The sequence below is a fragment of the Molothrus aeneus genome, chromosome Z (assembly GCF_037042795.1).
Source record: "Molothrus aeneus isolate 106 chromosome Z, BPBGC_Maene_1.0, whole genome shotgun sequence".
Taxonomy (NCBI): Eukaryota; Metazoa; Chordata; class Aves; order Passeriformes; family Icteridae; genus Molothrus; species Molothrus aeneus.
The window spans coordinates 34,588,974-34,613,546 of NC_089680.1; the positions used below are offsets into that span (position 1 = coordinate 34,588,974).

General features: G+C 34.1%; 1 protein-coding gene across 2 annotated transcripts in view; it reads left to right on the forward strand.

The window, feature by feature from the left end:
- The window catches only part of ADAMTS6 (ADAM metallopeptidase with thrombospondin type 1 motif 6), a 133,983-nt gene that overhangs the window by 76,322 nt on the left and 33,088 nt on the right, over nucleotides 1–24,573 (forward strand). For both annotated transcript variants that reach the window (XM_066569280.1, XM_066569281.1), the window contains exons 10-13: nucleotides 1,783–1,924; nucleotides 11,877–11,984; nucleotides 16,982–17,127; nucleotides 19,360–19,423. In XM_066569280.1, coding sequence (XP_066425377.1) covers nucleotides 1,783–1,924; nucleotides 11,877–11,984; nucleotides 16,982–17,127; nucleotides 19,360–19,423 — 460 coding nt within the window. The remainder of the gene's footprint in view (nucleotides 1–1,782; nucleotides 1,925–11,876; nucleotides 11,985–16,981; nucleotides 17,128–19,359; nucleotides 19,424–24,573) is intronic.

Below are 24,573 nucleotides of genomic sequence, written 5' to 3' on the forward strand. Positions count from 1 at the left end.
TTGGAATCTATGGAAATGTTCCCCTCATATGGCAATACTAGCTCAAGCTGTGCCAAATGCTAAACTTCTCACTGCTTGTTTAAGGAAAGATGCTATCCGTAGTTTAGTCCAGACGTTGCAGAAAAATCAGCTGTACATCAGTTTTTTAATACTGGAATTATTAACATGCATTTCTCATATATGCAAAATACAACACTGACATATTTTAAAAGATTGAAGGATATTTTCCCAACTTCTGCTACTAGAAAATATATATACTTGCAGCAATTACATGAGGTAAAGGGGAAAGTACACCATTTTTTTTATGTCAGAACCACACAGTTGATATTTTAAAAGTAGATTTCAACTGAGGGGATGCATTGGTGTGGTGTGTGTGCATGCATGCAGGTGAATCACACCGAAATCCTTGGAATTTGTCATCAAATACTGTATTTTTTCCAGTATTTACCTGGTTCTTGCATTACTTGCTATTTGCCACCTTCTGAAGGTTGGCAAAGGTTGTTTCTTCATTTCTCCAAAGGATCTTTTCTAGTATTTCAAAGACTTGATCAAAATAGATTTAAAATAAGAACATAAAATGTGTAGTTAAAGGACGCTTTTTGCTCTTTTTTTATCTGCAGATGAAAAGTATAGAAAATTGGAGATCTCCAAAAAACAGTGTAGAACATTCACTTCTGAAATTACGTTCCTTTGGCAAGGTGCATGGAAAAGATTTGGAAAAAAACAGAACATAAGTGCTGGCAAAATTGGTAGGAATGTCGGAAAAAAATTTTAAGTGTTGCCATAAGAATTCTTTGAAAATCCTTGCTTATTCACATGTGAAATGAAAGTAAAAAAGCATCTGTCCTCTTTTATGCACACTGACCCAATAAAACTGAATAATTGTATTTAGCAAAGTACAAAGTTTTCTAAACAGAGCTCAGTCTGGTTTTGGCTTTCTTTGTCATTTATTCCACTACACTAAAATATTGTGGTTGAATATGGGCATATTTTGGAAAAAAATCATCAACCACTGAACAAAACAGTGAATATAAAAAGAAGAAAATATTGAAGTTTGCAAAGATGATTGTTTTGGTTCCAACATGAATTTTTTAGGACTAACTATTAGTACAGTAAAAAAAGAGCTTGGATACAAATACAAATTTTTTCACTCATCATAGTATAGGTAAACTTGAAGTTCCTGCAGAATTTTTACCTCTGTAACCATTTTCTTCCCTCGAATGGAAGAAAAACTTGGATGTTAAGGTCCTGATCCTATAAACATTTTGTCATGTTGAAACTTGAACGTGTTTTAGTTTTATATAAACCAGTTGAGTTGCTTCTATCTATAAGATTATATTTTCCTGTTTGAAGGATCAGAAGGGTAATTTCAAATTGTAAACTGAATTTCTTGCATTTGCTTGATTTGGTTTTTTTTCATTCTATGACTAAATGTAGCTGTTCTTCAGTGAAAACAAATAGGAATCCTAAACAAAAAATGAAAATCAGTCTTGTGTGGCTCAGAAATTATCACACTTTTAAAAAGGATAATATATAAAATTATTTCACAATCTAAAATAAGCATTTTTAAAAATAATAATGATGAAAAATTATTTTAACTTTCTAATTCCCTCTAAATATTTTCTCTTGTTTATATGGGTGTACCTTCTTAGTGTCTGTTTATTGCAATCATATTTGTTTCACACCCAGCACTGTTAAAAGTAATAACTAGATACATAATATCATTACTGTGATTTACAGTCAGTAGAATTCCTAATTGATTTGGTCCTTTATGTTGAACAGTTCGGGCCGTGGTACTTGCCTTGATAATGAGCCTCCCAAGCGTGACTTTCTTTATCCAGCTGTGGCCCCAGGTCAGGTGTATGATGCTGATGAACAGTGTCGCTTCCAGTATGGAGCAACATCCCGCCAATGTAAATATGGGGTAAGAAGTCTTAATCCTTATGCTGAGTGTTCTGCTTAGTTATTTGTATATATTCCTTTATAGCATAAATCTGTAGTTAGCTGTAGTAGTGGGTTGCAGATTTCCGGTAGCATGTCCGATGCCATAATTTGTAAGCAAAGGGTTAATTTTAATCCTTATGCTGCATCTTTTGCTTGAGCCCTTTGTATGTGCTGTACACTAAATGTGGGTAAGGATGAGCTGGGTAAGCCGTTCTTTAATTGTAGGGAGAAAAAGAGCCAAGAACACTTGAGCCCAATCCTTGTAAAGTGTAATTGAGAATTTTCACTGACTTCGCTTGATTGAGATCAGGTTTATATTGTATTAATCTTGAAACGTGAAGTCTGTGGTTTTGGCTTTAATCTCTCCATATAAAGCTACATTTTGGAGCCCCTTTTGTACTTGTATTAATTTATCAAATATGATTTTATTTTCTTGTTTGTTTGTTTGCTTGTTTGTTTGTTTTTCCCCTGACATTGAGTCTATTGCATCTCACGTTATTCAGATATCTATTTTGTAAGATGAACTATGGTTCTTGGAATAGATTAACATGAAGCTAGATAGCTGGATAAAATACTGAGTAGCAAAGTACTAGCAAAGATTTGGCTGCAAGTACCAGTCTGCAATAATTAAAGTAAATAAATTTACAGTAGAAATAAAAACTTTCACATGTAGGTCATTGTGTTACAAATATTTACTTAAAATCTTCCAGCCAAAAGTATGCAGTTAAGGGCAAAAAAGCATTCTGCTATGCTTGTTATGAAATAATCAGCTGAGACCACACTAAGTAAACATTGAGAATGTATCTTATGGCTTAAAAGTAAATAGTTTTAATAATTTTAAATTTTTAGATTATTCAGATAAAATAATGAAATAAAACAAGAAATTCTATTTTTAATATTTCTGGGGTGATAAATGCAATATTATTTGGGATGCCTCTTTGGCAGTTTGCATTTTAGAAATGATCTAAGAACTATGCAGCTGGCTAACTAGCTCTGAGCCTTCTGATTCCTCATCAAGCCTCTTTTGGCCTTTATTGTTCCTCTTTAGGTTCTCACTTCCCATCACTATTCTTAATGGCCCTATTTCCTGTCTCTTCATCTAAATCATACCATTTTAGTTTTCTTTTTTCCTTACAAACTTTCACCACAATCTTTTATTTGCAGACTAGGGAAATCTGCAGCTATTTAATCTATGATTTATAGCAGTTTTGGAGACATATTGCATTCTAAATTAAACTGGAAAGTTCATAATGTGCAAAACCTGGCTTTTCCATATATATGTAGGGTTTTTTAAACACTGTTAAACTGTGTAGCCATTGTTGTGATGATCATACTGTACAGTGCATTTTCTTTCTTAAGCCAGTTTCTAAACCAGAAATAACTGGAAGTAATGAAGACATATAGGTTATTTTTGCTTTTTGCCTTCTGATTTCTTTTTTTTTTAAGTTTTTTTTGGGATTCCCTAAGAGTTATGGAAAATATGTTGACACTTAATTGAGGCAATGTCTTCATGAAGCTATGTGTTCATTACCAGACATCTAAATTGATAGAGGGTGAGGTGTTCCATCACTGTGCCATCAATATGAACATAGTTTCCAAGTGTCTCAGAAAATAACCACACTATTTTGATCACAGGATTCAAACTGCATCTATTAATATATAAGTTATTGTAGAAGTCTTGTAGTATCCATTCTAAGAAATAATATGAATTTAAAATAGTATATACATTTAAAATATTATCTGCCACGGCCATAATGCTCTTTAAATGTGACCATGGTGATTATTGTCTTAGAGATTTGAAGTGATAATTTTGAAGCAGGGGGAAACAGTTTTTGGGAGATTGTAGTGCAAATAATAACCTAGTTAGTGCAGAAAATAACCTAGTTAGAAAAGATTTCTTTATGTATGAAAGGGTTTTGGGACTGAAGAGTGAAACTGGATCTAAATGCCAGGAGAAGCTAAATTGAATACTCTGCTCAACTCTCTTATTATCAAAAGTAAACAGTCAGTACTTTGGATATTTCTTCTCAATGTACTATTCAATGAAGATGTCATAAATAGTTCATGGATCTTTTTCGAAAACACACATGCAATTATGATAGAAGAACACAGCAAAACCCACCTATTTACAGCTCATTTCAAGCATTTCTTTTAGCCCTTTTTATTTAAAGCATATAAAAAAAGGTAGCAGGTTTTCCAAGAGGGAATTTTGTGACCCAAAAGGAAATAAATTCCAAGTCTCAGAGAAAATTGCTTGCATTTTTCTCTTGCTCATGTTCTTTACTGGTTTTTAGTGGCAAGCCATGACAAGAGACACAATTGAACTCTCAAATCAAAATACATGCAGGCAGAAAATCTTCTGTGGCCTGTGATGAACCTGTTGATATAATTGGTGTTTTTAAAAAAACTTGGAAAATCTTCACATTCTTTCTGCGTAGGAATTCTGCCACAATCTTCTCACCTTTAGAAAAAGTACTTCTTTCAACCATGTAGCTTTAATGTTAATCTATGTTTCTTGCCTTTTCTCCCTTATTTCCTCATCTGCTTCCTCTGGGTGTTAAGTCAAACTGTTGCTTTAGATCATAGATCCTGTCCTCATTCTGCAATGAATTTTTCACTGTTAAAGTTGGAGCTGTTCTTACTTAGGATTGTGAAGTTAAATAGCATGAGAGGTGGTTGACCAATTAAAGCATCAGAACTCAATTACTAAAGGACTTCAAGTTTCTGCTTTTATGTGTGTTTGTTTACTGATGAAGGGACAATCTGGCATAAAAAGGAACTCTTCCGTTTTGGTACTGTTTTGAGGACTACTAATCAAACAGTTTAGTTACATTCAGACAGAACTCTTGTAGCAACAGCACTGCGGCTATTGGTCAGATTTCTCTGTGTTGTTTAGCATATTAAGTGAGACAAGAAGTCAAGGTGATGTCTTAGCTGTTTGAGCTGAAAAAATAAAGCTGTGTTTTAGCAAGTAGACACTGATCTTTCTAGTGTTACATGTGCGTTGTTCTTTATACTATACTATATTATACTGATCAATATACTATATTGTGTCCCTTTTGATACAGGGAAAATGTTTCAGAATTTAGGTGAAGAAATGGGTATTTTGAATATAAAAGTGAAAGGCAATGGCTCAACCTATTTAAAATATTTCATGTTTAGGGCATATTTTCACACTCAGGAGAATGTTAAATTTATGGCTTACAGTGATCCAAATTCTAATGGTGGAAATTGCACCATTCAATACTGATGCATAGCTTTTTCCTAAGGACAATACATGCTTTCAGGTATCTTACTGAATTCACTGCAGTGGAATGTTTTGAGGTTGTTAGAAACGGTGCTAGTTCCTCTTCAGTTATGTAACTGCTGGATAACTTACATCTACTAGGATGATGCAGTGTGGATTTTCTTCTGCTGATTGTGCATCAGATGTGTGTCAATTCTCTGCCCTGTTTGTGTTTTAGTTCCAATAATAGTTCAGAACCTCCTTTTTAGTCATTTGGTTTAGGTGATTGTAAGAGAAACTTTTTCATTGACTTCTGATCTTAACTTCTGAGCATCTGCTGAGTAACAGTTGGCTGTTGGCTAGCTCTGGGTTAACTCAGGAAAGAATTCCAGTCTTGACTTTTGATTTCTCTGCTTTATGAATTTAAATAATACCTGAAAAATGCCTAACTTACTGATTTTGTGGTTCAAAATAATGCTCTGCTTTAGAGCTGGTCCCTACATTTTTAGGAGAGAGGCTAAAACCTCAGATATTTTAAAAGCAGTTAATACTTTATGCATATGGTTGGTATTGCTGTGTTGCATTTTACGATCTGTGGAGCTGCTGGCTGCTAGCAGCAGTGTTTCAGAGATAGTAGCTTACAATTATTTGGTATATTTTTCTTGCATTTTATGCCTTTCTACTGGCATTGATCAGCTGACTTTAAAATCCAGGAGACTAAATATGATACTATATATCTATAGTTCTAAAATATTTCCACTAGGCCAAGAAACCTGAATTGCAATTGACCCTAGTGATTGGGTGATACAAATTTTAATGTTCATTAATTAAACTGTCACTTTTCTCTTGAAATATGGATGTGGTTTACTCCAGTTAAATAAAGAGCAGTAGCATTGAGCTTGAGGTAGGGGTTTTACAGGAAGATAGAAGCAGAAGCAGATTCTGGAAGCTGGTGATCTTTCACAAGGAAAGGCAGAGAAGCCACTGTTGTATCTTTTCACCAAAGCTACTCTTTTCCTTTTGTTTCCTCACTGTTGATACTATGCCTAGGATCATGAATTCCGTTGAATTTGGGCATAATAATAACTTACTGTAAAGTGCCTTTTTTGATCCTAGTTTCATATATCATACCATAACTAAGTTGCCCTTATGCTTGTTAGCTGAACGTATGTAGTTTCATCAGATGGATTTATTTTGCATTGCTCACAAAGTGATGTTAAAAGTATGTGTAAGCAAAGAGAGGAATTGAAGATACTGGTATCATACTCTGTCATTTTTGTCAACCTTTTTTTTTTTTTTTTTGCCCTAGTCAGTTGAAAGAACTCTTGCCACTGTCGTGCAGGCCTTCAGCATTGCAAATTATTAAAGTTTCAAGCTTTTCTTGTGTAAGGACTTACAGGATTGTGTTGTAATTAAATGAATTTTGTTCCCTCTTTTTTCTAAGTTTATGGTGTGTATAGCCGAGGGAAGTCCCAGAAGTTTTCCTCTTTCAGGAACCTAAAGCAGTTCTGCATCCATTTTCAAACGAGTTCCTGCAGTCCCCTTTTTTTCTTCATTATGACTATCTTGTCTTCAAACACCCCTCTTTTTCCTTCCTTTCTGTCTTTGTTTTTCTCTCTCTTAGAGACATAGATATCAACACCAATGTGCCTGCCTCTTATGAATGCTGTTAAGAAAGTACAAAGAGAAGCTGATGATGAGAACAGGAGAAATACATTAGATGATCGTAGAAGCAATAATGGTTGAGATTCCAGATACCAGAATATAGTTTGAATAAAGATGGACAGGTTGCATGGGTTTGAAAGGGAAGATGGTACTTGGAGGTGATTGACCTTGTAGGGTTCCTTTAGTTTCCTTAAAGTTCACATAGGCACCCAATGTTTCTTAAAGCATGTTGGAAACATAATACAAAGGTAGGACTTAAGTTTTGTATTCTATTTCACATTCTTTGGTGTGATTCACCACTTAATGAGCTTTTGGTAGTGAAGCACTAAAATGGTAACTTTTGGGTTCTTGTCTGGATAAAACTTTGAACCTTCTAAAGTTCACTTATTAATTAGGGTCTTCTAGTTTTAGTCAAGTTGTCATCTTCATTTCAGCAGTGAGCCTGAAAATACTCTGTTGATGATTTTCAGGTCTGAATTGCAATTCAAGCTAATTGTTTTTATGCTTTCTTTTAGCAAATGCTCATCAAGAGGTGCAGCATATTATAAATTCAACATGCTGAAGTAACAGGCAAACCTATTTAGGATTTTTAAAATTTTATGAACCAAAGGTGAACCTCCCAAATTATCATAATTTAATTTGCCTTGTGAATGTATTTCCCATCATTTTTTTAAATTTTAATTTTGTAGGTTGAACTACTAACTTTTGTCAGAAGTTTTCATTAGTTTTGAAAACAAGAACAGCACAGCAATTTGATCTTTGCTCATATTACTGAGTTTTCATCGTGCTGTATTATAACAATTTATGATGATTATGATATAGGATGCTTAGATGTTGCATAATTTGAAATGCCTATATGTAACTCTGCATGATGCAACAGAAAGAGGCTCCATCATTTATAATACTTAGGCAAAATGAAGGTAATTTGATTTGCTGTGTTTTTTTCTCTAGATGGGTTCAGCTTTGTTTAATTTACTGCAAATACAAGCATCCGAATTCCAAACTGAAGTCATGGAACCCTAAGATACACCGTTACAGGTTGTCATCTATCTTGTCTTGATCTTGTGAAAGGCCTCAGCTTCAGTTTATGTTTCCTGGATTTTTAAAACTTTTCCCTTGTTTACTTTACAAATTAGTAGTTACTAAATCCAGACAGTTGGAGACTGACTTTCAAATAATTTTTTAATTTTCAGATTATGCTCCTTTCTCTTAGTTTCATTCAATTATTCAAACAAATAAAATGTTGGCCAAATATACATGAGCTTCATCCTTTTCTGAGGAAGAAAAGACTACCCTAAAAGGGTCACCTGTTGGTGGGTGGGTGTAGGTGTGTGTGTGTTTGTGTGCTTGTGTGCATGTGTGTGTGTGAAAAAAAAGCACGATACTTTCTATTAGTTATTTTGGGCTTGACTTTTTCAGGGCAGTTTCTTGTATGTTTTTAAGGCTGGCTTATTAAAAACCATTGATTAGAGGTGTTACAGATAATGCTGGTAGTAAGGAAATAGCTCTTGGCAGTAACTAAAGTAGGAGCAGGTATAGGGTTCATGGGGTTGAGCTGGAGAAGCGAAAGCTTTATGAACCGTAGTCAGAACCGCTTTGTTTAACTTTCCAAGGTCAGTTGAAAATAAGGAAGACTTAGCCATAGGAACACCTGGTCTAATTCCATCTTCATTTAATCAAATAACAACACAGATGGATTTTTTACTTCTTGTTAGGTATCTCATTTGTTTTCAAATGGCTATTAATGTTATTTTTCATTTCATGTACAGGGTGATGGAGAGTATACTTCAGAGTCTATGTTTTCTTTTAAATGCAGTACAGTGGGGAAAAATAAACAGTATCTTAAATTTGGCTATATTTAAAAGATATTACCAAAATACTTTCATTTCTTGGGTTTAATATAAATTACATCTACAAATTGATACATTGTTATTTTTGTGGATCTTTGGTGCTTTGAATAGCTTCTCTTTGAGGAAATATTCTGGTGATTTTAGGATATTGTATATCTGTGTCAAACAGAACTCCTTTCTGATTTAAGGAGAGGTTTCTGCTCACACATTAATAGTATGATAAAGCCCATAGTAATTTTTCAACACTATCATTTTGTCTTTAGGGATTTACTGAGGTAAATTCCTGTTGAAATTACCATCTGAAAAAGGATTATCAGAATATGTCAATAATAATATCTAGTTTTGATGTACTGCTTCTCAAAACAATTTAGGAATAAATATTTTTTTCATTTTGTGAAGTAGAGAGGTGAGTTGACCTGCTTGTTATCTTCTGGCAAACAGATGAATGACTAAAATAGTTCTGGAGTGCTGTATTCATTAATTCACACTGTTGAATTAAAATGTCAGGCTGGTATTAGATCAGTGAATTAGAAGAGTCTAATGCACCAGAGGAGTCTAAATATACAGAAAGAATCCTATTGAAAGGAAGTTGTCAAATGCTTCATTTGTAGAGACAAATGGTAAAGACATTAATTATTACTTCCACTTACGTGATGTATAGAAGGTATACTTGTGTAGGTATGTCAGAAGTGGGATTCTGCATATAAACTCTGGAGCAAAAACCAGAATTCTAGATTCAAATAATCCTGGAACATAGATGTTTTGAAACTCCAGACTGCTATCCAGACCTGATTTTTTGCTTTTGTCCATATCAGAATGTTCGAAATCTTTGTTTCTTAATGCGGTTGAATGTTTTGCTTTTCAGAACATTGGAGCAAACTCCATGAGTAAGAACAGCTATTAACTTAGACATTTGAACTTGGTCAGATCTAAAAAAATTGAAGGTCAAAAGTAGAATTGTCACAGTCTGACTCTTTTTTATTTAACAATATAAACCATGTGTGAAGAATGAGTGAGTAAATTACACCCATTTTGTTAATCAAAATGAGGAAGTAAATTAAAGGTTAAAGTAAATAAGGCAGGATTATTACAGGAGGACCTCATACTGTGTCTGAAAATAAGTCATTTTACATTTTAATTTTGTAATCTGTACTGTACTGAAGTTTGGATTCATGGTTGATTTAGATGTGAAATTGTTTTAGTGTTGAATTTTAGCACCTTAGTTGGTTGCTGTTAAATTTGTAATTGAGCTAAATTTTTCAAGAAGTTTTGTGATGTATCTTCTGTTACTTCTCTGTTTTATTTTAATTAGTATATTTATTTATATATGTATCTTAATTTGATATATATGTATCTTAATTTAATATATATATGTATCTTAATTTGAAGATTTTTCAGCTGAGTGAGAAAAATCAAATTTGCTCAGAGTTTTACGTAAATATTTATACTGCTTGCATTTCTTTATTGAAAGAAAACTAATTTGAAGAGTTCTGCATTGCCTACAGGTAGACTTTTACAAGGGACAGTTAATCTCCCAAAACAGGCTTAATAATTTTAAGTTTTCATAGAGTCAGACACTAAATAGGATTAATTAAGTTAGGCCTAATTGTCAAAAATTAGATGGAAAATCCAGGAATCACCAGTTTTCATTCAGTTTAATTTCAAACCGTTCCTATAGTCTATTTTTTTAATGGACTGTAGAGAAGATACCTTGCTTCTGCCAATCATGAAACTAAATACACTGTACTAACATCCCTGCAAGAATGGCACCAGCTGTTTTTAAACTTTGTAAATAATTTTGCATTCTTCAAGAAAAGATTCTACTGTTGAATTGTTGCTGCAGCCACTAGAGAGTAATGTATAAATATATCAATTTTTATATGCAGTACAATGCAAGAAATATGAATCTTGGGGTAAAACTTAGCAGTTGTTCCTGGTGATGTGTAAAGAACACATCATATAGGGTGTATAAGTGCCAGATAACTTATTCATTACCTCAGAGAAACAATGAACCTGGAGGGGAGTGGACAATATCTTTAATTCATTCACACTGTCTTTTCCTCTTTCTTTTTCTTTCAAGTTTCACTATAGAACCTATACAAGGATTTTTTGTAGAATATTACTTCAAGCAGCAGTTAAATAAAATGAAACAGTAAGGATTATCATAAGATCGTTTTAAAGATCTTGTTATATTCCAAAATTTAAAAAAATATTTTAAAATATAGAATATGTAAAAGGAAGTTGTGAACTTTTGCACAGATCCCAAAGTAATACAGTAAATATTATTATGTAAGTAATTTACTGTAAAAGCAAACATTCTTCATTCTTTTGTGTGTACACAGCTGAATCCAGGGGCAACTGAAGCAACTGTGAAGATTTCCGGTGTTCACCCAATTTTGGATCATGCCCACACTATGAATTTCAACCCTTTGCTAGTTTTAACAATTTATCTCCAATATCAGCAGATCTGGCTTAATTTAAATTAATAAATGGACAAAACCAAATAAGAAAATATGGTAGGAACAAAACGATTATTTGAAGATCTCAGTTAGTTTAACACTGACAACATAGGGAAATAGGATAGGATAAATAATTTATGGAAGAGCAGCTGCAAATCTGAAAAGCCTAAAGGAAATATTTTAGTATGTAGGTTAGTTAGTTCTAACTAAACATGCACTGCTTTAACAAGTGTTGCAGAAGAGGAATGTGGCTAGTCTGAGCTCAAAAACTTTCTTTTTACATAAAGGAAAGAAAAATAATTGTTGCTGTTTCAAATCTCAAGATTATTGGTATCCTTTTTGGCAGGTAATTTTGAGGCAGATAGCAGCCTTAATGGAGACACTACAGCTCATCTGAAGACTACTTCTGTAACACTAAAATATACTAAGCCCAGTCTTAGCAAAAGTCAAGAAAAAAAGCAATTATAGAACATTACTTACATTGCAGGTGTGAAAAAAATATTATTGTCTAGTTTTGATGCTTCCAGAATGGTTTTTTTTGGGCAGAGTATTCTTAGGCAAAATATAGTGGCTTCAAAATTGCTGCTGTGACAGCTGTCTTTAGATGTTTCTCTGCAGACGATGTCTTAATTGTCTCTGTTCAAAACAAATTTTTGCATACTTGTTTGTATGAGGACTGGAAGAAATTTTAGGCTTTTATTCTGATCAACTTGCTTCTCCCTTCTTTCCTAGGAAGTGTGTAGAGAGCTCTGGTGCCTCAGCAAAAGTAACCGCTGTGTTACCAACAGCATTCCAGCAGCAGAAGGTACTCTTTGCCAAACAGGGAGCATTGAAAAGGGGGTGAGTACAAAAAGTTTTATTGTTTTAAGAAGCAATTTATTGTTCAAAGACTACAAGAAGAAAGAACTAGAAAGTCAAAGTATTTCACAGAAATTACAACAGTTCAAACAAAAATTTTTCCATTACAATGTACACATAATATGTGTACATTGTAATGGAAAGTGTTCTACAGAATTTTTTCACCATTATTTTAAATGTGTAATTTATAAAATATTTATCCTTTCTGTAAAACTCTAGAGCCTGGATCAAAAAACAACCCCAAAACTTGTTCTATTTCTTATGTCTATTTTTTGAGTAATTTTTGTAATTTTTTTAAAAAAAACTCTTCAGCTCTAATCTTTATTTGATTTTATACCACTCCTTGATTAAGAATTGTTACAGCTTTAGGCCTGCCATGGACTTTGAAAATGTGCAACATAATCTAGAGTCTGAACTATGTAATTCTGTTAGAAGGGAACAGAATTTTATTTTTTCAGATATATGCCAAATCATACAAGCATATAGAAAAAAGGATGACTCCATAAAAGGATTTTATAAAAGCCTGTATTTCCCAGTGACCTTTCTATTTTGACTTTGAATTATTTTTTCATTATTCCGTTATGCTTGCATAACTGTTTGGCTTTACAGACTTTGATAGAGAGTCAGATAAACTCTTCTACCTAACAGAAAAGTACAGAAAGATAGTGTTGCAATAGATACGTTTAGCACTACAATATCTGTCTGAATATGAGAATTTTGATTTTGAAACAATCTCTGTATATCAGTAGTTTCAGACAAGAATATTAGAAGACTGTTTCTCAGTTACAAGGCAAAATCTATACAGATCTTGAAAAGGAGAGAAAAATATTTGAATTGATTTTAAAGATATGTACTGGGGAGGAAAAAATACATTCTACATACCTTTTTTCAAGATAATCTATTTTATGCAGGTTTGTACAAAGTGAAGAGAGTTTGTTACATTAAACCATTTTGAGTCTCTGTCTGAGAGTGGTTGCATCTGTTCATGAGATTCAGTGATCCAGATTGGATTTTTTTCTGAACATCTATTTTCACTCTGACTTTTGTCATACTAGCTGAGCTGGTTTCAACAAAGATAACAGTGCATTTTGACTTGCAATCTGATGTTTAAACAACAAGAATGAAGGTTTTTGGGCGGCTGTCACAGTTTATTAATGTGTGTTGACAGCTTCATTCAGGGCCCATGACCTGCTATAGTTCTGATGGCTTTTCCATGCTGGGTTTGGAAATATTGGTAAACCATGTTAAATAAATTTGTTGAACTGGTCATTTTAAAAAATAGAGTGAATAGAGCTAGGCAATAAAAATAGAGGGACGTTCACAGTTTTACCAAAAATGTTGCCCTATATTAGAGTAATAGAAAATGTTAGAAGCCCTGCTCTTAAATCAGCAGTCTAGGTTTATTTTGGAACCATCCTCCTTTTTGATGACAAAGAGTAATTTACCTCAATTTATGTTTTTTGAACCATGAGACTACAAGTTGAGATTCTTTTAGACACTGTTGATCTATTCCCTTGTCAAGAAGTTTTAATCAGTTTGCTCTCTGCCAAACATCTTTTTCCAGCCACCAGTCACCAGTATTTTTTTCCATTGTGAGATTTTAGAGGGAAGTGAGAGAATCCATACCATTTTACAAAGATAAACCTGTTAACCTAATATGCCTGTTAACAGCAGAAAATTCTGTCTATAAACTCTATCCACAAAGCTTCCTGTAAATTAATAGTTCCTGGCAGCAATAAACCAGAAATCATGAGCTTTTTCCAAATATGTAATTTCCTTTCCCAAAGAGTAATGTGAAATAAATAGGCTACTGTGCTGTAACACGTTCTTAGTGTTGTAATAATATTGTTATTATTGTTAATATTGTTATTATTATTATTATTATTTTGCAGTCATACCTACAGGCCCCAACCAAGTTAAGGCCTATTTTTATGGATTCTGTGCAAATATATAATAAATTAAATTTCCAGCTCTAAATACCTGACAAGATTTCAGAGTATTTAATTGTATTTGTATATTTACTTATGTATTATGTGTACCAAAAAGTCCAAACCATAATTTGATGCAATATATATTAATATCTTATTGGCAGAATGTGTAGGGATTTCTACAATTAAAACAGCCTAACCTTCTATAATAAAACCTTCTTTCAGTTGTTTTTATAGACTTGCCAAGCTTTTAACCCTTTGGGCTGAAATTTTCCGTGGTAGATGTCTGCTTACCCAGGAAGGTTTTTACAATGTTTTCCATAAGAGTTATTCAGCTGTTGTCTGCATACAGGGAAAAAGAATAGAACTGTTTCTTGCTGTTGATGGAACTGGTACATCTGTTCTCTTCTGAAGCTTTAATATATTCATGGTTTGGTGAAGGGTTTTGCATATCAGCTGGGTTCAAAAAGGTACACTTTTCCTAATTTGTAATAAGAATTTTAAATATGCATGAAGCTTCTCTGTGGTATTCCTAGAGATGTGCCTGTGAAGGTAAATTAACTGATAGATTTTTTAAAAATACTGTCATTAAGAAATTGTGTGTATAAAACAATAAGACAAAACTGATAGGAACACTTATGCTGTGTTTTAATTTACAGTAATAAAAAAGGTGACCCTTTCTATAGATCACAGATTACATCCATGCTGGGGATAGAAAAGACGGGCACACCATGCAAAAAATGCAAACACAGTGCAGAAAGGATAATTTATCTAGCTACATTGTGGGATGATTTAACTTGTCTTTGGACATTAACATAAAATAAATGTACGTTATTATTGAATATGACACTTCTTTGCAAAATAATTGTTGAATCAATGATTGAAAATTAGTAGTTAAAACTTACACTAATATTTTTCTTCCTCATACAAAATAGGAAATAAATTTTTCTCTATATTAGAGTACTTGCTGTGTGGTTTTGCTGAAATCATAGTGTTATAAATGTTAATTCTGTAAAACAGCTAATACTCGTAAAAGTATCTCAAATGTGCTACGTATCATATTTTATTTTCATTAGTTATTTCTTCAGAAAAAATTTCAGAGAGCTTTTATTCACAGAGGATTTGCATATTTTATGTGTATTTGAATGCATCACTGTCATCTTTCTGCTGAAATAATGGAAAATTATTCTTTCAATATTAGAGAAGAATTAATATTTCAGATCTAAACCTTCTGTGTAGAACAGTTCTTTTAAAATATGTCCTCTTCTTTCTTCATATGGTGACTACTCAATAGTTCTAACCTCATTATAGCAGATGAAGTTGCTGTCATTCTTGGAGGAAACACATTTCTGCAGTCCCATTAGAAGTAATGAAGACTTTTGTAATTTTAAATTATTATGACAGAGATTGTATGCATCACTGGCTTCTAGTGAAAGATAAATTTTTACTAGAAAATTAAGAGACAGAGAGGTGAGGATTAAATCCTCAGATTTAAGTTCAGTAGATGAGAAAACCCAGCATTTATAGAGGTTTTACAGGGGAGCATGGGAATACGGAATACAACATTTGCATGACAGTGGAAATTATACACTATAGGGATTTTATACCGCTTTGGAAAAATAATGCACTATTGTCTCTATAGTCTCTATTGTCTCTATTGTCTCTATAGTTCTAATAGTATGGAATATGATGGTTTACCTCTTCAGTTCTATATCTGTGATATTGTTATGAGTTTAAATCTGAGTAGCTTGCATTTTTTAGCTTGGATCTTGATATGTTTGTAATGCATGTAGTGTAATTTAAATTAAATTAGTTGATTACAGTTTTACTCTTAGAAGCATTTTCATTTTTAGCTTTTGACTTTAGCATATCTGTTCACGTACTTTTGTGGCATCTCTAATAGATTTTAACAAGGAGATTCTTACATTTATTAATAAAATTTCTATCAATTTATCACTATAAAGCGAAGAAAACCATATGATTTTAGGACTCTTCTAGCTCCCTTTATACTCCATCCTTATTGTGTCGTGAGAGGCATTGCAAAACATTGTGGTGATGAGGGGTGGACACTGAAGTTGTCTTTTTTTTGGAAATGATCAATACTACAGAAATTTGAGAGAGTTTAAAAACAGCACTTGCTCAGCTTTTGGAAGGGAAATGTGCAGATTCAGGTCGTGGTGGACCTGAGTCCATGCTCTGCTCTGTCACCTAAGCCTGCAGTAGTAGGAAAGGGTATCTAATTGAGCTGCTTCAAATTCTCAGTGATATGGTAGACACCAGAATGTGATCAAAATACAGGTTCCAGGATTATTTCTGAATGGTTTAGAAAAGGTCTCTGATGAACTAAATTATAAACTTGTTTTAATAGTTAATAATTTGGGTGAATTTTGTCCGTCATTTTGTATTTCTGATTTAAGTAAATAATATTGCAAAGTTTAAATGTTTGCTTGAATGAAGTACGTGTCCATTCTGCCCCAAACAAGTGGTCAGTCACTATTATAAAATGATTTTCTGTACCATGTCTAAGGCTTCAGGACTACTTTTATTATGTCTATAGTGTTAGTGAATGAAATACTGAGAAAAATTCTTCCTTCATTGTAATACCCTCCAGATTTTCTTTTATAAAAATAAATGCTTTCTTAAAAATGTTATCAGGGGAATTTTTTATTTTCTGTAATGAAGCCTCTACATAAATCTTCAGTAGACGGTCTTTTACCAAACCAGGCTTGGAAATGAATCTTAGTGTTTAAAAGAATGTAAGCAACTTGTAGTTCCTTAATTGTGAAACATTAAGGAGGCTGATGAAATAAAAAATACTTCTGGTGTGTGTTAGGGACCTATAATTCAGGACTGAGTGGAGACATTTAACAAATCACACTCACCCTCACCAATGTCTAAACATGGCTAGAAAAAGTAAAATACTAGTCTTGTTATCTATACACAGAATGCTAATGCCTATAATTGGTCATTGTCTGACCCTTATATTTTTCTGTCCTGATAACTCTGTCAGCCTCCAAGCTAATTTTGTGTTTCTTTTGTGAAATCTTTCAGTGGTGTTATCAGGGAGAGTGCGTACCTTTTGGCACTTGGCCCCAGAGCATAGATGGGGGTTGGGGTCCATGGTCAATATGGGGAGAGTGCAGCAGGACCTGCGGTGGAGGAGTCTCCTCATCTATAAGACACTGTGACAGTCCAGCGTAAGTAGCTAAAGTAAGCCGGAGCCAACAAAAAGACACATTTGGAAATTATTCAAAACTGTGGTTTCACTTGTTATCTGTAAAAATGTTTTGCTAGTTTGCCAACATTTGTCTTCAAAATAGCAGACAGAACTGCTTAAACAGGAGTTCACTAGACATGCTTCTAACATTTTTAATGTATCTTATGTACTGTAAAGATAGCTGGATTTATATTTAGCAGTAACCAGAATGGTTTTCTTTATGCGACGTGTTGTTCATCAAAATATATTTAAATCATGCCATAGAGAGGTTACTTTCTTAGGGCATATTTCCTTTAATGCTTGTCTCAGATATAAAATAACAATTTCCAGTTACTTATTAAAAAAATAAACCCCAAACCCAACACAGTATTTCCAAGGTTTTCAATATAACTGTTTACATACAAGCCACAGGTAGTAATATTATATTACATACAATGTATTTGTGTGCTGCCTTGTCCCACATTTCACGTGTGACTTCCTACTGACTGTTTAAACAATTCAACATCTTTTTTCCCTGCCACTACTCTCTATTGGTGTATTTGCCCTCTTTGAGGAGGGGCCAGCTTCTCCACTACAGCTTGATCTGTTGTATATATCTGTACTTGTCTTACAATCTGTCTGTTTTCCAATGTCCTGAGCACTGTTCCAGAGAAGTTCTGTCAGGTCAGAGCTCCTCTCTCTGTTGTTATCTCTTCTCAAATGAGGAATGCTTATTTCTATTGCTGTTGCTTGCTGAATGAATTGCTGCTCTTTTTTGTTTTGGCTTTTACCTGTTCTGATTACCTCACCACAGCTATAGGCTTTCACAGGATAGTTCTATTACTCCATGTTCTCTTCTTGTCATTTCTCATAATCACTATCTCCTTTGCCACTACTGGTTTTTAAGGCCATTTCTTCTAAAAGTCATTTGTGTTTATTTCATGAAAATTCATTCTCTGTCTTTTCACTACTTTTCTTGTCTTCTGCTCTCTGTTCACTTGGGTTATTTGTTTCTTGTATCTGTGTTTTCCAAGCCACACCATCCATCAGCTTTCCACTGCACTCTGCAAGACAGTTACCATAATGTCATATGACTTTTACTTAAGGTGGTCTGTTTGTCCCCTATTTTAGCAATAACTACCTAATCTGGCCGTTATCACTACTTACTCAATAGATACAAAAGCAGAAATTACCTGTATGCATCAATAACACAGTCAGACTGTGTTAGTGAGATAATAAGATTTTTTTTCCAAAGCAGTGTTTAAAAAGCCTAGGGAAATGTTTGCTAGGAGCATGAATAATATCCTAAGTTTTTTTTCAACTTCTATCACCATATATTTGGGTTGGTATGATGAAAATTATTACATTTTCAGTGTTTAACAGGCAAATGCATTTGGGAGAGGGTATGTCTACAATAGGAAAAAAAACCCAACCCTGTTGATTAAGGATAACATTTCCTGGTTAAATACTGTAATATGAAAAATAGTATTGATTTGATTTTATAGTTAATTTTAAATTGTAAATATTTAAATTTTTTATTATTAAACCCTCACAAAGTATTTTTTCTCTTTTTGCTATTAAATTGCAAGCCAAAGAGCTGATGTCTGATTAATCTTCCATATAAGTCTAAGTTAGTTCAATATTTGACCTGTATGGAAGATAGATAATGTTCTTGAGCAGTTTGGGAATTTAACAGTCAATTACCTTAACTAATACAAATCTGCTTACTCTGGAGTTTCCTCAGATTTAATACTGATTAACTCAAATCAGATTCAAATTTCTGAACTAGAATATACAGTGTTTGCTGGTTCTGAGTATAAAACTGGTCTTTGTTGGTTTTCGAGTAAGATGAGATGATTGAAAAAAGAAGTATCATATAGGTTGTTTACACATTTCTCATTTTAATTTTATAAACGAAGTCAATTATTAAAAACAACAGGGATTTTTTTTATTATGTTCAAAATGCAATTAAACTTTACTGTTTGGAACTTATGCAAACTACATTAATATTATGAGTAATGATTTTTCAAATACCAAGTAATATTTTGTGTCTGCTGCAATGCATGTCAAAGATGTAATTCTTAACAAAATCTCATTTTAAAACTTGAATTTATTTTTTTTTTTAATGTAATGGATATCTCTTGGACTTGGATTAATTATACCTGCATTAGTATATCTCATGCGGTTGTATTTGTTCTAGGGCATACCCTAACATATAAACATGTTTTTCCAGGCCTTCAGGTGGAGGCAAATATTGTCTTGGAGAAAGGAAGCGTTATCGCTCCTGTAATACTGATGTAAGTAATTTTTATTCTACTGTGATCAACTTTACTGGTTTATGATTTTTTCTCCATTTCACAAAGTGTATGGATTTTGTGTTTAATTAGCAAATAGTCTTGTAAGGCACATTTTTTTGCAGGCACCCTGTGTGTTCTGGTAAATGTTAGGATCCTGTCTTGATGTGGTGTCTAGCTACTGCCTTTGCATTAAGGCCTGGAGTGAGCTCCACTTGAGTTTCCCTGGAAAATGTGAACAAGGGTAATTCAATAAAGCATATGTGAAATTTTCTAAATATTGACTGACAGATTTCAGTAAGCAGTCATCATGTGGTTGCCAAATTTGAAAGCAAATTCAAATTTGTGTTTTCCTATCAGCCATAAGAATTAGAAAGACACCTGATAAAACTTAATATTTTCATATGTGAACTACAATTACAAAAATATTTATTGTTTATTAAATATTCCAATTACAAAAAACTACCTGAGTGAAAGTAAAGAGAAAGGTAAATTAATTACTGTGTATCATCTGATAAACCAGATCCATTCAAATTGAGATTGTAGCAAGACATACAAATGTAAAGATACACATCTACAGAAAAAAAATAACACAGTCAAGGTTCCAGAATGGTGCACTGGATTTTGGAGGCTGGATAACTGGAAAAGTTTTACAGCTCCTACTGGACAGCATCAAACTTGAGTTTTTCTGGCTATACCGTGGCCACTTCTTGGCTGTGTGAACAGGGCAGCTGTGATCAAAAGTAAGAAAATAATTTTTAATTAGGAAATTTTTAATACTGCCTAATAATGAGAATTACCTCCATGGAGAAATTTGCAGAAAAAAAATAATTAGTAATGATCATAAATGTATTTTTTCCAAAGAATTATTATATAAACTATTATTTTTTCCTGAATATATTGAAAGATAAATAGGTGAAATAATGTCTCTAGGTTTAGATTATTTCAGTGGCACAAACTTCCTTGGTTTAAGATGAAAATTAACATGAATTTAAAGCTAAAATAGTAGGAGAGGTTTTTTTATATTTGCAGTGCTACTGACCTGTAATTTGACTTGGAAACTTATTAGTGAAATTCTTTATAATGTGTATTTTTTTCTGGTTTGAATTTTAAGTTACTTGAATTTATAATTTAGGTTCATAATTTGACCTTACACATTTATACTGTGTCCAGCCCCTTCAGGGTCCCTGTCCAATGAGTTCAGCTCTAAAGTGGAACTGCAGGATCATTCTGGTAATAGAGTAATTAGCAAATACCTGGTGGCAAAACAGCAGGTTTTGAATACATTTGCACAGAGTGTGTAAGAGGACTGTGTAACACACTAGCACTGAATTTTATAAAGGTATAAAAAGTGTAAGAGGGCTTAAAAGTGGGTTCATGGAGGATACTTTAACTTGTGGCAGTTGATCTGCTACAAATGGAACATGAGTTCCAGCAATCTTTAGAAACAAAGCTTTTAGAAACTCAGAAGGTAAACCAATAGAAAAGTTATCCCTTGCCTGTCAAAAGTGTATAATTTATTTCCTTAAAACCTGTTATAAGCCAAAATAATTCTCAATAAACCATTTTTAACTGATGGTTAGGCACCTGGCCTGTTTTGAAATACCTCCAGTCCAGGAAATAACATTAAGAATTTTTAATATCCTTATAGTCAGTACAATTTTCATAAGATATTATGTATGTTTTTCAATCCTTTAAGATCCCTACTTACCCCCTAACCCAAATAAGAAGATAACTGGTATTATTCCCTAGATTGGAACCTTTCCTTTGTTTGCAGATTACTATCATGTCTGTTCTTAGTTTTCTTTACACCAGACCATCTCTGTGTCGGTAACCACTGAGATCCCAATAGCACACACCTTGGATCATAGTGCACAAACCACTGCACTAGCTGAGGCCTGTCAGAGAGAACTCCAATTTCAAACTTAGTTTGTCACCTTAGTGATGGAATTCTGTTCATTCATTTTAGTATTTTGTTAATTTTTCTTATGGCAGTGACAATGTTCATTTAGTCCAAGTGGATTCCAAGTGCCCAAAACTCTTTCTTAAAAGTGCTGTTTAGGAGGTCACTCTTCAGCTGTGCCTTCACAGCCAATTGTTCATACCTGAGTGTAGCAATTTGCATCCATTCAAACCACTGCAACAATCTATTGAAATATTTTAAAATTACAGCACTCTCTTCTGAGGTACTGGTTTCCTACCTATTCTTATATTTCAATCAGTAATTTCAACAAGGTATTGGAAAGGGAACTTTTAATTTCATTGCCTAGGTCTGATAAACAACTGATTGCAAACTCAAGCCAGGCAGTTTGAAAATGCCATTCTTACAGTTTGTGGTCCAATTTTTAACATGTTTTTTGGTATGGTTTTCATGTGTGTGAATGTCTTGGTACTTTCAGAAGTCTAAATTTACATTCTTAATGCTTTTGACAATTCTAGTCCATTTCTGTCATATCAATATTTAGGATTCTACATCACTAAGAATTAGAGACACTAGTAGACACTAGTGAGACGCTTGTTTCAAGATTTATGTTAGTCCTTAGTGCTTGATAGTTAGTCCTTGATAGTTTTAATGGAATAATATGTTGATTAATGTAAGTGAGCATGGAAGAGCATGGAAATCTGTTATTTAATCTGTTATTTTTTTAATGAGTAATGTGCTGTTTGTACATTTTTTCTATTGAAGTTTCTTTTACAGCATCAATATTCACTGCCCATGTGTAACTTTCAACATAGCCCTGCCTAAAGTGCCTACCATTCCTAACCCAAAAACCCTCTCATTTTGACTTCAGTGTTCTTGCAGACATAAGTTAGTTCTCTTGTCTTTGTTTTTTTACCATTTTAATCCTTTGGAAGCAGTGCACACACTCCTACTAGACTTATTTCTCATCAAGCACTTCCAAAGCCATATATGACTTCTTAATTCAAAAGGCATCTGCTAATGGAAACATTGAGATCAGCAGAAAATAACATTAGGTAATAAGTTCTGGAAGCATAAGGGTGGTAGAAAGAACACACTAATCAGAAAATTGTTTTCTACCGCGAACCACATTATCTGTAAAAAAAATATGTATTTTTCCAACCAAAGTGTTTTTAATAAAAAAAATGTAGTAGTAAAAAATTCTAGTAGAATGGCAAGAAACATAATTTCTCAGTTATAGTAACTAATTGATTTAAAATATTTATAAGGATGCGAATCTTAATTTGACATACATCTAAAATTGTAAGTGTCCTTTTTAATATCTATTATGAGAAACATGGTTTGCTTACAAATTCTGGAAATGTTTCATGCATATACATGTGTAGACATACTTTTAAAAGTTTATTGTTTTTCAGGCCTTTCTCTTAGCAGAATGTTGTTTTTTTGGGGGGGGGGGGGGTTGTTCCTTTCATTATGCATACATGCACAGATATTGTTTGCTGCTTTCATAATTTTAGTATTTTCAAGCACTTTTTTTCCTGAAATTAATTAATGTGAGAAGCCACGTAATGTAATTGTACCTGAGTTTGAACTGTTGCTCTTCTGGCTTGTTTCTCATCCTCTCTGAGGGATTGTATAGACCTTTGTTAATAGGAAACAACAAGTTCATTGCTGAAATCTGCCTGACCCCAAACTCCAAGATAAACAGGTGTTGTGTCAGTGTTGGTTTAGTAATTTGTTAACACTTCTTAAACTCAAAACATCTTCTTCTCAGGACTTTCTTCAGACATGATTTTAAGTTCTCATATTCTTGCTGGATTCCTACCTCACAATTTGCAGTCTCATAAAAGAGCATTTGGAGACACAAGCAGTCTTTAGCTTGAGAAGATTGTACTATAATTGGATGAAAAAAGTGAAATATCTTACCCAGTAAAGAAAAGCAGTTATTATATGTTTACTTTAGGAAAAGAACACATAAACAAAGAGATAGTGCCAAAGAATATGACATTTTGTAAATGCATTCTGTGGTTTACCTTGTGGTAATCTTTTTGCATTTCTATGCCTAGGATCTTCATAGTTTGGAAGGGACCTCAAGGACTATCTGGTCCAACATTTCTCTGCAGAAATATGGTCTGGACAAGATGGCCCAGCACCATATCCAGCCAAAACCTAAAAGTATCCACTGGTAGGGAAATTACCACGGTTTTGAGGAAATTATTCCAATGGCCAGTTTTTCTCATTGAGAAAAGTTTCTATTCTGTGTTCAATCGGAATCTGCCCAGGAATTACTTGTACACATTACATCTCCTCTATGCCATGACTCCTTGTAAAAGAGGGAATCTCCATCTTCTCTGTAGCCGCCCTACAAATACTGTAACATGGGGATAAGGCCTCCCTGAAGCCTTCCTTTCTCAGGGCTGAACAAACCCAGTTCCCTCAGCCATTCCTCACATGCCAGGCTTCCCAGCCCTGTGATTGCCTTCGTGGGGCCTCTCCAGCCTATCCACATCCATGTTGTGCACCAGGAGCCAAAACTGGACACAGAATTGCAGGTGTGGCCTGACAAGCACTGTGTGGGGTGGGATAAGGACTTCATCTCTGCTGGTGAGGCCCTTGTTGGAGCCACCCGGGATCTGCTCCCTTTCTGTGCTGCAGGAACACACTGGGCACTCAGATGGAGCTGAGTCCACCAGGAGCACCAGGCTCCTTCCCACAGAGCTGCTCCCAAGCTGGGTGGATCCCTGGCTGTGCTGCACTCCTGGACTAAGGTTTTGCTTTTCCAGGTGCAAAACTTGTCGTCACTGAACTTCACAATGTTCTCATCAGCCCACTGTTCCAACTTATCCAGGTCTTTCTGCAGGTGGCTCTCCCTTCACAAGCATCTGCTTCCTCGACCAGTATATTAGTATTGGAAAACTGCACCAGGATACACTTGATCCCATCTTCTAGATCACTCTGAAAAATAAACAGTGCTGGGCCCAGTATCAATCCCTAGGAACACCCCTTGTGCCAGGCTGTCAGTTTGGAGAGAAGTGATTGACCACTGCCCTGGGTCAGCCAGGTCCCCACCCACCCTAGGACCCCTTGTGTAGGCCATAACACAACAGCTGCAGAAGGAGGCTGTGGGAAGCACTACTGAGAGCCTTGGAGAAATCCAGGCAAACAGTGCCCAACACTCCCCCAACAGCAATTAAAGTTACTGTGTCATAGAAGGTAACCAGGATTGTCAAGC